General features: G+C 41.9%; 3 protein-coding genes across 3 annotated transcripts; 2 read left to right on the top strand and 1 right to left on the bottom strand.

Moving 5' to 3' along the window:
• Window positions 1-25: 25 nt before the first annotated feature.
• Window positions 26-3242, top strand: snrpd1 (small nuclear ribonucleoprotein D1 polypeptide). The gene is made up of 4 exons (XM_084032023.1): window positions 26-161; window positions 735-811; window positions 995-1186; window positions 2843-3242. The coding sequence occupies exons 1-4, from the start codon at window positions 148-150 to the stop codon at window positions 2917-2919; spliced, it is 360 nt and encodes a 119-aa protein (XP_083888149.1). The 5' UTR covers window positions 26-147; the 3' UTR covers window positions 2920-3242.
• Window positions 3243-4589: 1347 nt separating this feature from the next.
• Window positions 4590-7175, top strand: ggcta (gamma-glutamylcyclotransferase a). The gene is made up of 4 exons (XM_084031711.1): window positions 4590-4890; window positions 6084-6229; window positions 6313-6445; window positions 6582-7175. The coding sequence occupies exons 1-4, from the start codon at window positions 4777-4779 to the stop codon at window positions 6705-6707; spliced, it is 519 nt and encodes a 172-aa protein (XP_083887837.1). The 5' UTR covers window positions 4590-4776; the 3' UTR covers window positions 6708-7175.
• A 151-nt stretch (window positions 7176-7326) lies between these two features.
• adnp2b (ADNP homeobox 2b) lies at window positions 7327-13756 on the bottom strand. Its single transcript, XM_084031710.1, has 4 exons — window positions 13368-13756; window positions 12480-12601; window positions 11337-11441; window positions 7327-11121 (listed from the first exon to the last, which is right to left on the bottom strand). The coding sequence occupies exons 2-4, from the start codon at window positions 12585-12587 to the stop codon at window positions 8410-8412; spliced, it is 2925 nt and encodes a 974-aa protein (XP_083887836.1). The 5' UTR covers window positions 12588-12601; window positions 13368-13756; the 3' UTR covers window positions 7327-8409.
• Window positions 13757-13886: the final 130 nt, after the last annotated feature.

Below are 13886 nucleotides of genomic sequence, written 5' to 3'. Positions count from 1 at the left end.
TCAGTTCCTTCTTCGCGGTCGCTCATTCGATGACGTCGTATCAGTGCGACTGAAACGTAAATCGTACAACAGCGGCCTGTGTTTTTTCACTCGAGCGCTGTAATTTTTGTCTCTGTGGAGGATTTTTCTCTACAGTCTGTCACCATCATGAAACTAGTCAGGTAAGTGTTTTTTAAAAGTCACCATTTAACAGATGATATGTCTGTATGTGATAAAAACGAGGCCGTGTTGATGGATGGATTTAGATGTAAACGGAGAGACGGTGTCGATGAGGCGGGAAGCGTTCAACGGAATGAATGGAAACTATCTGGCGTTACAATGGCCGCGCTCAAGGCTCTGAAATAACATTATAATGAACAAATGCATAAACACACGTAGGTCGTGTTCTTAATTATTGTTGGACTTTAGACATAGCAGTGAAAGCTCGCACATATTATAGCCGTAATGTTAGCTAACTAGCTTTTAACAAACATACCGACATGAATGTTAGCTAGTTAACTCGCAGGCCTCGCTTGTTTTCTCTCTGTTAAGTTCAGTTAGCAACGTGATTTTGAAGTCCTAGTCGCATCCCGAAGTAACGTTTCTTTTGTTTTGGTGCTGAAAGCTAAACAGTCGGTAGCTAACTGGTTAGCTTCAGACTAATCGTTGTGTGTGTATAATCATGAGGAAATGGGAACCGTTGAGCTCGCAGGACGAAGTGTTCAAGCTGTAATCTTGTCCAATGATACTTGCAGGTTTTTGATGAAACTGAGCCATGAGACGGTTACCATTGAACTGAAGAATGGCACCCAGGTCCATGGCACAATCACAGGTAAGAGCCGGCCGATGCATTATTAAATGTTGAATGTCCTCCTATGCAGGTAAACTACACAGACGGATGTTTTAAGATGTAGACGACTTAGTATGTATCACTTACTCTTCAGTTCTGTGTGTTGGAGTAATGTTTTGTATTGTCTGTGTGCAAATTCCAATGTCCTTTCTGTTACCCATTTAGGTGTTGACGTGAGCATGAACACCCACCTGAAGGCAGTGAAAATGACCCTGAAGAACAGGGAGCCCACTCAGCTGGAATCACTGAGTATCCGTGGCAACAACATTCGCTACTTCATCCTTCCCGACAGCCTCCCACTGGACACCCTGCTGGTTGACATCGAGCCAAAGATAAAGTCCAAGAAGAGAGAAGCAGGTGAGGACTGTCAAAACATAGTCAAGGTGTACAACACAGACAGAACTATAGAGTGCACTGGTCACCAATTATTTATTGCAAACGCTGGATAGTTTGGTGGCGAAATGGATCATTCTCTCAATATAGCAGTGATGGGACCACTTGAGATAAATTAAGGAATACTGGAGCGTGCATATTAGCTCTACATTTTCTATGTCAGCCTGGTTGTCTTTAATTTCAGAATCAGATGAGAATTGAACATTTTAAATACAAGGCTAAATGTAATTTCTATTGAAGCAACAGTCATGTTTACAACAACGCGGTCACTATATAAACTCATTAATATCTAATAGGAAAAACAGAAAATAAATCAAATTCCTGACTAAGAGGCAACTGAACAAAGTAGCGTACTTGTTTATAGCTCTAGCAGCAGTGGTGGATAAGATGCTGCCGGACAGAGTCTGTTAATACATCCCACTTTTACATGTTTATATGAGGTTTATGCTTGTTGAACAAGCATATTGATAGATGATTGGCTTTATAATGGCAATGTTTCTATTACTGCTCTGGAGCTGCTTAGGTTTGAGATAAGTGATCAACAAGTAGAAAAGCCTACTGGCCAAGTAAAGCTTGGTGTGTGGATTGCTGTGAGATATTACACAAATGTGAAGTTTCTCATGATCCAGACTCAGTTTTAACAGGCAGTGGGCAAAAAAATCCGCAAATGAATAGGTATATAATATCACTGGCATATACCAGTAATGTATGCTGTGGAAGATAATGTGAAAAAGTATTCTTATTGCCTTTTCATATTCATTCTGTTTTCTATTTGCTCAAAGTCTGTTTCACAGCACTGGAGTTGCAGCTGAAAAAATGAGTCTAAAATTGTTCTGCTTGCCATTCTTTCCCGAAGGGAATGCATCAACTCTCTTCTATTCTTTAAAAAATACATCTAAGCAACACATTAATTTAATGAAACCCACCAATGTAATTATAGTCGGTGCTCTAGATGGGTCAGGGATATTATTATTCTATTAATTTATGCATTAACACATTTATTGACGGCTGTCGTCCTTGTTAGTTCAGACTCTATTGCTTTTAGCCAAGATTGTGTGAACTTCTTTATATGTTCATAATATTATTTAATATGCTGCTCTGCTGACTTTAGACCTGTCCATGTTTGTGGTTAGTCATATGCTGTAAACACCACCACTTTTTTATGTGAATGCACTTGAAGCCAGATTGAGAACCCCTTATGCAACTTCTTGAGTTGATGACTGCCACCATTGTAGCACTGCTTAGTGGGATCTTGGTTATTTGGGTTGGTTAAACCCTAAACAGGTCTTGGTTGTATGTGTGTGGAGAGCTCATCAACACAGTTGAGGCTGTTTGAATTCTCTGTAGGAAAGTTTCTGCCTTGTTTTTATTGGAACCGGTCTGCTGGTTTAAATTATGATTGCCTGTCTTTTACTAATTGTTTGCTTGCCTTCATGTCTACCGGGATTTTTTTAATACTTTTTAGAAAATTACCTGATATTTGGTCTTGAGTTGATATTCACAGGAGGGTTAAACTATTCTAAATGTTGAGTAGCCCATGTCACAACGTAGTCAATATTGTGACTGAACATTGGTCAATGTTTGCCACATGATGCTGACTGTCGTACTGTTCCTTCTCAGTGGCTGGGCGGGGACGAGGCAGAGGACGAGGCCGTGGCAGAGGAAGGGGACGAGGCCGGGGTGGCCCAAGGAGATGATCACCAGGCCAAGCATTTGTCGGCCAACATCCCACTGTTTGTACAGGATTTTTTTCTTTTCGCAGAGGAAACAATTTTTGAATTTCCATGTTTTTTTCCGTTTTGTTTTTTTCCCCACGTATTTTGTACATTAAAGTCCTTATTAAAAGGATGGAGTGACTCTTTGGATTATTTTGCATTGGTAACAGTTTGTTTTGTTCCCGTCACTCTCTTGGTTTAACATTATGTTTTCATTACATGGCTGAATAAAGAACCTTTGCATGCAAACTATTCCCCAAGTGCTAATTTAGAAAGAAATTCAACATAAACTGGAATCTACACGATGATGCATATGAAGTTTTTTTTTTTTTAAATAACTTTTTTTGACACATAAAACTGAACTATTTTCAAATGTCTGCATTTGAAACAAGGTAAAGGTTGAATTACATTCAGGAATAGTGTAACAGTACTCTTCCCCACTTTTAAACTGTGGTACAGTATTGCGTGTAGCTAGTTTCTGTGATAGTTTGGTAAAACGTTAAACGTTGGTAAAACTGCACCCGCCCCCAACCCCTGACGTAGGTTTGCGAACGGTTCAAAACCGTCGATTGTGCCGCTCGGGAACCTGTTTTCCTGGCCGAGAGCCGGTTCTTTGGTCCTTTAGCTGTGGAAACAGGAATAACTGGTTCACGATAGGCACTTCCGAACTGGCCCTCAAAATGCATCGGTGGAAAAGGAGTAAAGCTTTTGAATGGGGAAAAGTCATTATCAATAGAGCTCTGATATCATGGGTCAATAAAAGGCAGTATCCATTTTATTCCACTGGACGTAGAGCTGTTAATGCATGTAATTCACATCTGGACTGTGCACGTTTATATTTTAAAAGAGCCAGTCAGAGTGAGGAAAAAGTGTCACGAACTAAATATTTATTCAGTGCCACTAATTCATCATTTACGAGACTTGCAATTCCTTAATGGATGATATCGGACAGTGTTAATTAGGCTGTAGCCTACATTGCATTCTAAATATATGTCCAGTTTTAATCTGATTTGGTCAAAACGTAGGAGTCAGCAACTGAAGATGAAAAATATAGTTGAGGAAGAAATACATTAATAAAAGACATGGAGACGTGATTGTAAACTCCTAATCTGATCCAGTAGTAATGTTTTTTTTTTTTTTACCCAGCAGTAAATCATTTTATTTATTAAACCAGGAAGTCCATTAATATAAAATGCCTTTTTCAAGGGACACCTAGCACACCCGTACAAAATTATTTTTAAAAGGCATTTAATAACAGATGTGCAATTAAAGATGGAGTCAAACAAACTTTATTTAAAAAAAAATATATATATATATTTTCCACTCAAGGAGTAGCAAACTTTCATGTATTTCCTGATCATGGGTATAATAAGCGATGATTTATCTGACTCCATTTACATCACCTTGCACCAGATCTGCCTAATGGCAAAATTCAATTGCCGAGGTTCCACCAGTAGAGGGCAGTCGCTACGCACATTTATAGAGGTATAATTCAAATACTGTTCAAGTAAACATTAAGATTTGGAACTGGAGCATTTAACAACACCGCTTAATATTCACTAGTATTCAGCTTAAAACGTGGTTTGGGGCTTGAGTTCCTCTTAAAGTCTGACATCTGTGGTTTCGGGAGCTGCGACATCTTCGACGGTGGCTCACGAGTGTCCGCATCAAATCGAGTGAATGCCGCGCTGCCAGATGGTCACTGTCGCCTTTGACGGGACAGGAAGACGCAGCTTTTGAAGCATTTGGACACTTGTCGGGCGCCGGTAGTCCTCCTGCTTTGGCTGAACACCAAGAGGAAGCTGAGCTCCGTGTCGTCCAGTCGGAGGGAACCGGCGGATGTCGAAAATGAACGGTCGCTTTATGTACTTCGCGTTTGGAAGCAACCTGTTAAAGGAAAGATTGCAACTGGGAAACCCGTCTGCCACGTTTTACACCACCGGCCGAGTTAAGGTAAATATAAAATGGCTTTATTTTTGCTTTGTCACTATTACCAATTTAGTATTCAGTTGATTTGGGAGCAAACATACCTCCTAGTGGTAACGAGCTGCTTTAGAGTACCTTCTATCGTGGCTGTGTGTGTTTGTATGACATAAAGTTATTGGTTGATTAGCATACGCCGATGTGTTATGACGACATGGACGTGGACAGTCGGGACACAACACGTCGTCTTTTATTACCGGTATTTAATTAATAATGTAATTGTTGCTCGCAGTAAACCACCGGTAAGACGCTTGAATGGTAACGCTCGTCTACTCCTGGAGTTACGGTACGGGTGATTGGAGTGGCTTGGAGTTCAAAACGAAAGAAAATACAGTTAAAATAACCATCATTCAACTGTATTGTTTTTATCAAAAGGAAGAAAGATAAGACGTCATCAAGTAATCATATTTGACCTGTCATTAAAATATCTCCCTCGCTGGTTAACTGATCTTTCAATTGGTTTCATGTTTATGTGTTCAATTCATGTGTTTCAAATGTCACATGAATTTACTGCACATTTTCTGATCAAATTTAAAGGGAAAGTCAGCTCAAATTACATTGATATTTCTATTTCCATTATCCTCTTAAGGCGTGTTTCAAGTTATGAATATCAAAATGTAATTTAAGTGACATTTCCGTTGGAATTCTGGATCAACCTAAACAGGAATTTCAGCTTACCAACTAGGAAAGGTTTTTATGAATGGTCAAATATGTTTATTTGATGGTATTTTAACATTGGAGCTCCATTTTTTAAAACAAAAACGGTACAATACAATAACTAAATTTAATTACAACTGGAATATAATGTAGTTTTTAACTTTTTATTAGGAGGAAATGATTGTTAAACCATGGGGCCTTCTTGGTCCACGACTTAAAGCATTAAAGTTCAAGCAGAGGCTGAGAGGAGGATGACATGACGGGGTTTTTGCATGCCGGCTCACTTGAACACAGGTCAACAACAGGCCCCGGCCATGTTGTGATAACCAACAGCAAACGGGCACACTGGGGATACTGCTGAAAACACAAACATGGCACCCCTCTTTACATTAGGGTGACATAAAAAGCATGTTGTCTAAAATGCACAATGCATCATCACAATTCACAGCCTTTTGTCCTTAACGTCCTACCCCCATCTCCACCCCCCTCCCCCCGTTTGTGTGCAGGACTATGAATTGATCTTTGGCCTGTACGGGACACATGTGGTCACTAGTTGGCATGGTGGAGCGGCCACCATTTCGTCCCGTCCCGGGGCAGAAGTGTGGGGGGTGATCTGGACTTTGAGCAAGGAGGACCTCTCAAACCTAGACAAGTGAGACACAAACATGAATGTTTAACCGTGAATATGTGACATTTTAACAAACTGCATTGTGGTTCCTCCATCTGTGTCCTCAGACAGGAAGGGGTGAAAGAGGGAAAATACTCCCCACTTGAGATTTCAGTGGAGACCAACGAAGGACTCATCCTCTGCAGGACCTATCAGATGAACAACTACCACGCCTGCCTTCCCTCTCCTCAGTACAAACAGGTGTGTGTGTGCACATAAACACAAACACACGTCTAAAGACAACACACTTGTTCTAAATGAAGATTCCATTCTGCTCATTCAAATGTTGTGATTAAAATACCATAATTTGAATCTCTCTGTTTCCGTTTCATCTAAGGTGTTGTGTCTGGGTGCAGAGCAGAATGGACTCCCGGCGGAGTACCAGAAGAGACTGGAGGCCATTCAAACAAACAACTATAGCGGCCCCTCGATCCTTGATCAAATCAGAATAGACACAAAGTAGAGATTGAGTTCACATAAGAGAAGCTATTAAGTTCAGTCTAGCAGTTTCTGGAGCTTTCAACAGCATTTCACAGCCTCAGTCATTATGTCAATTATGCAAGTAAAAGTATAATTATGCCAATAACATTATGATGTGATATGTAATGGTGATGACGACTGTGGGATTGTGTTAACAGACCTTGTGGGAAGCTAGTAACGGGACCTTGAGTTAAGCTTTTGTAAACTTCCAAGGTCTAAAAGTAAAGACTCTACTACAACGTTGAGTTGGCACCACCTTGTGGCCACAAGTTGGTAGTGCATGCACGTAATAATAAGACGTTTGGCCGGGCTCGAATCATACCTCACACCTTGTCTTTTATTTTGAGCTAATTGATGCACATTATTTTAGAGCCACCACAATGGAAGACTAAATGTGACAGGCATTAAATTGTTATATTTCAGGGGAATATTAAACACTGATGACCCTCAAGACACTCTTGTCAGCATTCATTCCGACTTTAACCCATATCTTCTTTTGCTGCTGATTAAGGAATAAGACCGGCCTGAAGTATTCACTCTTTTTTCATGTTATTCAGATACACATGAAGGAAAAAACACCTTGGGGTGCTTTAACACAATGATTTAAAATAATAGGTTTTTATTACAAACTGAAAAATAAAAATGAATGTATCATTAACGTAAAAGGAAACCAATCTTTTGTTACAACACAGTGGCCTTGGACAGCATGATCATTTGTACCTCTCCCAACATTTTTATCCTTATAGCATTATAGAAAATACACGTGTAGTACAAAAAAAAAAAAAAAAAAACAACCGTCAGGAGAACAGAGGATGAGATACCAATAACTTGTTTTATATGTTGTTGAAACTCTAGGTAAATTTCCACTATTCAATCTTCACAACAGCACAGATCATAATTTCATCTGACAATACAACAAAGGCTCACGTAAGCAACATGGCCAGAGAACCAAGAGTTGACAACCTGACAACTCAAACGTACATTCTTAAGAATTTGGCTTCAAAACTGCAAGATGGACATTCACCTCCTGCAGGAGTTGGCTGAGCAAGAACCATTTCCCCCATGAACAGTTTAAATGTAGGGGTGGTGGGGTGAACAACAAAAAGAAACACACACACACACAAACAGGTCCAAATATGATTTTTAAAAAAAAGCACCAAAAAAAAAACCCATTTATGAAAGAAAAGTATAATAATGATTAACTAAGTCTATGTTGATGTGTGCACTTAATCCTGATATAAACAGACTAGCAGTGATGTAGGAATCAGAATTACAAATGGGCTTAAATAAAGGGTGCAAAAAAGCAGCTACCAGGAACAAATCAGTGCTCGAGTTGAAGTCAGTAGCCATAGTTGAATAAGGGTTCGTAAACCAGCTAAATAATGTTGCAGCTCAACAGTCCGACACCATTTATATCTCACCCAAGATACATCTGTATCTTCATTTCTCTGCGTTTGTGGAAATTAGGCCACTGACATACTGAAGTCAGACTAAAGCACTATTAATGTGAGCTACATTACGATACTGTCCTCACAGGCAATCTGTTAAGTAATACTTTGTATGCACTGCATGATGAACGTCTCGAGTGACCATCAACACAGAGGACCGTCATTATTTGGGGTGTATTCCATTCATTATAAGAGACATCTGTATGTGCTGCCGTTCCATTTAAGCAAATTGATGATTTATTCCATCTGCTCCACCGGTTCCCCCTCTGGTACTTTCTCATTTCCACTTTGATCCATTGGTTCTGGTTCGTCCTCCCCATTTCCCGTCTGCCCTGTTGCATTGGTGGGCTGCTGGTCTGTTGATTCGATGGGCTGCTGTTCGGGGATAATGAGATTGTGCTTGACTTTGCTCAGTTCCGTCATGTTGAAGCCCATGAACACGGCCGCCGTGCTCCTCTTAAGACTCTTCATGCACTTGCTGCGCCTCTTGTTGAAGTGACCCGCCAACTCTGATTTGGGGAGGGACAGCCTCTTTGTCAGCTCGTCGATCTCCGTTTTGTTCGCATAGGGGTTACGGTTGAAGTATTTGGATATGAAGTCTATGCGGTCTTCGCCGCAGAACCGCTCGACAGGGGTGGGCTGCAACACCAGCTTCACTGTGGGATCAGGCACAGGTTCTGGTGCGGGCAACGACTTCTCCTGCTCTCGCTTCTTGCGTATGGCTGCCTTTTGTTCCCTCTCTCGTTTGTTGGTTTCCAAGACCTCCCTCCATGCGGCCTCCAGCCTCTTCTTGGACTGCACCTCTGCTTCCGTCTCAGGTCGCTGTGCAGCGGGTGCAGCCGCGATCACACGAGCTGGAGCTAAAGTCGGTTTTATTGTCATGCCTTGTGGCATCTGGATAAAGTAGAGTGGCTGACTGAGCTGCTGAAGTGGTTTTGGTGCCTGCAGAGCTGGTGGTGGTGGTGGTGGTGGTAGAGGAGGAGGTGGTGGCGCTGTAGTTTTGGGCGGTTGTTGTTTCGGTGAACACCGGCATCGCTGAATGTGGAGCATCACCGCCTGCTGGGTGACCTTTCCCGTGTACACGCCATTGCAGTATATGCACTTGAAAGCCTCCGTCTTGAGGATAGCATGAATGGTGGGCGCTACCAAGTGTTTTTGTTTCAGGTGCTGAAGGTGTTTGGCTTCATTCTGAAACTTCTCGTCACAGAACGGACAATATGCGCTGTTGATTTTTGCAGGTGTCATGCAGATATCTGGCTGGCTGCTGGGCTGCAACTTAAAGAAGATCAGGTCGAGTGAATTTGTGACCAGAGCCAGATTCACCTCGGTGTCTCCTAGGACCTCTTTTGGTGCAGTGGTGTGGACATCGAAGTAAGGGAACAGGATTCCTCCCACACCTTTCGAGTAGACCCTGTACTTCTGCCGCAGGAAATCACAGTATGTCTTGCTTGTGGGATTGTGCTGCTTTACGTGTTCAACAAGCTGTTTGATTGAAAAGAACAGAGCTGAGCAGTACAAACAATTCAGGCCATGCAGCAGGTGTTGGAAGACGCTTTTTTCTGATAGAAGAATTTTGCATGTTAGACATTTGACCGTTTTGTCGGGCATTTTCTTCAAGAACGCTGCCCGTGCCGCCACACTTTCTGACTTGGATGTGACGGACTTTGTCTGATGAGCGACCTCTGTGTGCACGTCAAAGACGTTAGAAGGGAAAAGTTCATTGCAGAGGGGACAGGTAATCCATTTCTTAGTTTGCGGTGTGGAGTTCTTTGTTTGCTCAACAGTCTTGGGAGGGGTACTTGTGCTCTGAGGGACGGGCATTGCTACTTGCAGAGGAGCAAACGTGTACGTGGGCATGCCGTTCATCTTGTTGCCCGTCGGGATCAGGTGACTCAACAGGGACTGTGAAGTCAGCATGGTACCCTGTAGGGTGATGGGGTTCGGCGCATTTTGTGAATCAGGCTTAGATGCAGCTCCAGGTCCAGCTGCCACGTTGGCCTGCAGTCCTGATGGGAGAAGGACTTTCTGCACTTGAGTCTGCTGCGGTTGAGCAGGCGTTAGAGCCATAGGTGCCTGTTTCAGAGACACGTTGGGAAGATGGACCACAGATGCAGGCGCTTGGGGCAAAGCACCTCGGAGGGCTATTGTGGCGCCAGGCTGGAGCAAACCTTTAGCCTCAGCGCTAGCTAGCTGCACTAGCGCTGACGCCTGAGGGGGCAGAAAAGCTTGATTTGTTCCAGGGGCACAAAATAGAGTAGTACTGTTTGTAGTTCCTTGATATTGCTGCAATGCCAGCAGAGTCCCAGGAGGTTGGCCATTACTTGGTAAAACCAAGGACTTACTGTTAAACATTTGAGGTTGCTGTGGTTTAGGAGCAATGTTTGGGAATGTGACAAACACACCGTTCCCGTTAGGCGTTGCTTTAATGGTGAAGTTCTTGTTCTCATAAATCAAATTCTGCACTTGTGTGCTGACTGAATAGTGCGAAGGCTCAACCAGCATGTGATGCAACATTTGGTCGAGGTTTCCAGTGTTCACCTTGCATACCTTGCAGCAGTAGACCTTTATGGATGTAGTCCCTTGAAGGACTCGTCTGTAACCAATATACTGTTCCGCCAAAATGTCCAAGTGCCTGAGAATAATGTGTTTCTTCATCGAGAAGATAGAAGACGCGGGATATCCACATCTCCGACACTGGTACCGCTCGTTACCACGGTGGGAGGGTAGAGCGACTTCCCTCTGTGGCTGTATAAAGGTGGCGTGGAAGAACAGCATGTGCTTCTTGAGAAACTTGGGGTGTGCGATGAAAACGCACTTGGAACAGGGTGCCAGCGCACAGAAGGACTGCACATATCCATGGCAGCGAGAGACGTGGCTCCTGAAGTTGTAGATGTTTTGTGACGAGTACTTGCACATGCTGCAGCACAGAGATCGAGACCGATACGGCCACTGAAAGAGAGAAATGAACAAATTAACATTTAGTGTATACTAGGATTATAACATTCATACCAAGCTACTCATTTTAAGCGATACCACTCTCTTCTAATTAGGAATTTGAATGAGACCGGTACAAGTTAACAAACGGGTCATTAACATTTTTCAACAACTTACGGTAACCAATACGCAAACAACTTAAGCAAAACATCCAAAAGTGTCATATTCACCTTTTTCTGTTGTTTGACATTGTATCCGTCTGTGATATCGACCCACTCAGTTTCTTGGAAGACCTCCTCTTCCTCAGAGTTTTTCTCAGACTTTTCATTGAGATCCTGCACAGTAAACAACACAAGAACATAACCGTTTAAATGGCAACAGACAACTTGCTAGAAGAATCCCATCTTTAACCCGAGACACCAATCTCAGTTCTCTGATTAAGGCAGTGTGAAACAGAAGAAGCAGAATTTTCATGACATGAAATCAAATAAAGGATTAGCAAAAAAAAAAAACAACAAAAAAAAAAAAACACAAAAAACATGGCCGCCACTCTGACCAACCTACATTAATTTGATTGGGAATTCCACTCCTTTGTCTATAGTTGATGCAGATAGAATTGCATTGTGAAAGCAAGGCTTATATGGATCTAATCTAAAACGCAGCTGGGGTCATTAATCTGTAGCCATTACATTGTGCAATCAACACTTAACTTCATGAGTTAAAACAAAACGGTCCAAAAAGCCATACATTCTTATTTCATGAGTTAGTTTTAGGTGAGAGTTCCTAAAAACTGACAACTGAGTGCATGTTGTTTGTAGAGGCAGTGTAATTGGTAGTTCATAAATAGTAGTAGTAGTAGTAGAAATAGTATGAGTGTGTCATCCAAGATTTGAGTTTTAATGCCACAAGGTAATCGGGTGTAAAATCTCTGCAATCCTGATAAAAATAGTATAAATTCAATATTGCCATAAATCAGCCCTGCTCACCAACATTATTTCAACACCACAGAGAATATGACTCTAGACATGATGATATCATATCCCCCCAACACCACTAGTTGCCATAACAACCAAAGACCGAAACCGTCTGAATGGCTCTCTCAATATGACCATAACCATCACCACTGCATGAAATCTTTTCATGTCAGGCTGACAGCTTTAATAATTATTAATCGTAACTAACATGAAATGCATTTCTCCTGAATTACAAGATTAGGTGGCAGACTGTATGTCTGTTGTTCTTTACCCATGTGTTATTGCAAAACATGGGTAAGATATGATTTAAGACAAACTGTTAATTACAATTTTATATTGGCTTTACATGATCAGAATCTGAGACCCCCCCCACAAAAAAAACAACAAAAAAACACGTACCTTCAACAGGTTTTGGCAGTCTTCCAGGCCTATCTGACCTAAGATGCTTTTCACAGCCTTGCGTGCCTTTCGGATCTTGTCAATATTTCCAACTGGATACTGATACATTATTCCAGACGAGCCTTGTGGAGGGAAACATACATTAATGCATGAAAATATATTATTATTATTATAAAGCCACGAGAAAACCACTGAAATTTCACTAAATCGTTTTTTTCGGTGTACTTACATCTACATTCACAGTCGCAATATATTCCAGTTAAGGCCTAGAAAGTACACTAATGTAATTTCCACTTATTTTCCCTCTGCAGCCCAATATACAGTTGTTTGGTGAATGTAGACTGCACAAATGAAGAATAACAAACAGAAATATGGCAAAGGCAAAACAATCAAATCAACTAGCTGTGGCCAGTTAATGTTTCGTATGTATATCATCTTACTATGTTATTAAAAAAAAGTTATTACACACCGATGGTGTTCCAATGTATAACGTCATACTGTTAACATGAGAAAACCTGCGTAAAAATGGAATGATAAACATCCATCATTAAGTCACATTAGCATTGTGGTAATACAAATAACTTACTGTGCAACAGCTGATTACACTCTTCCACACAGTCAGTCTCTAACGTTATGTGAATAATATATATGTCGCTGGCCGTGACTAGTGGCAATAGAAGAAAAACTTATTTTAGCGCATTTAAAAAAACGTTTCCCTTAACGTCAGATCCCCTACTCACTAAAAGCTTGTCATACATGCTAACACTGAGTATATGCTGCCCACACTGGAGCCGTTAAAAGCCCCCCGGTAGCACACTGGCAGCAACAAGCCGGCCACGCCGCTTCTTCCTTCTCGAGGATGCCCGCAGCCTCCTCGCAGATATTTACCTCGTCCAGCTTTCGGCGTGGATTGACGTTAGTTGTCGCTGTGCCACCTCCGACGGGGCTAACGTTTTTCCACTTCCACCGGCCCTCAACTGTGTGTATGTGTGTGTGTGTCGGTGAGCTGCGTCTGCTACCAACCGACGCTGCACACAGATACTCCTCCGAGCAGCATCCTCCGTCCACACACGCCGCCGCACGGACAATGGAGTCAAACACGAAGGACGATGTTGGCGAACCTCCTCTACAGAGAAGTTATTTTTTGGTCAGCTTTTGTCCCTTTCTTCCCCTATTGAGGAAAAAAATGGCGCTCAAGTTCAGGATCTGACGTAGATGTCCTCATTTGCATACTGCACAAACTGACCAATGGGAGGCTTCCCATCATAAAAACGGAATAACTTTTTATTCTTTCCCCAAGACTGTCCGCCATTCTCCCAGAGTGTCAGGGTGATACCTTTTATACTCCTGTTGCTGATTGTCATGTAATACATGACTTGTTAATTGAACTTTTCTATTCTACAACAG

This window comes from Eutrigla gurnardus (genome assembly GCF_963514095.1).
Source record: "Eutrigla gurnardus genome assembly, chromosome: 17".
NCBI classification, from domain to species: domain Eukaryota; kingdom Metazoa; phylum Chordata; class Actinopteri; order Perciformes; family Triglidae; genus Eutrigla; species Eutrigla gurnardus.
This window is presented reverse-complemented; position numbering and strand designations above follow the sequence as displayed.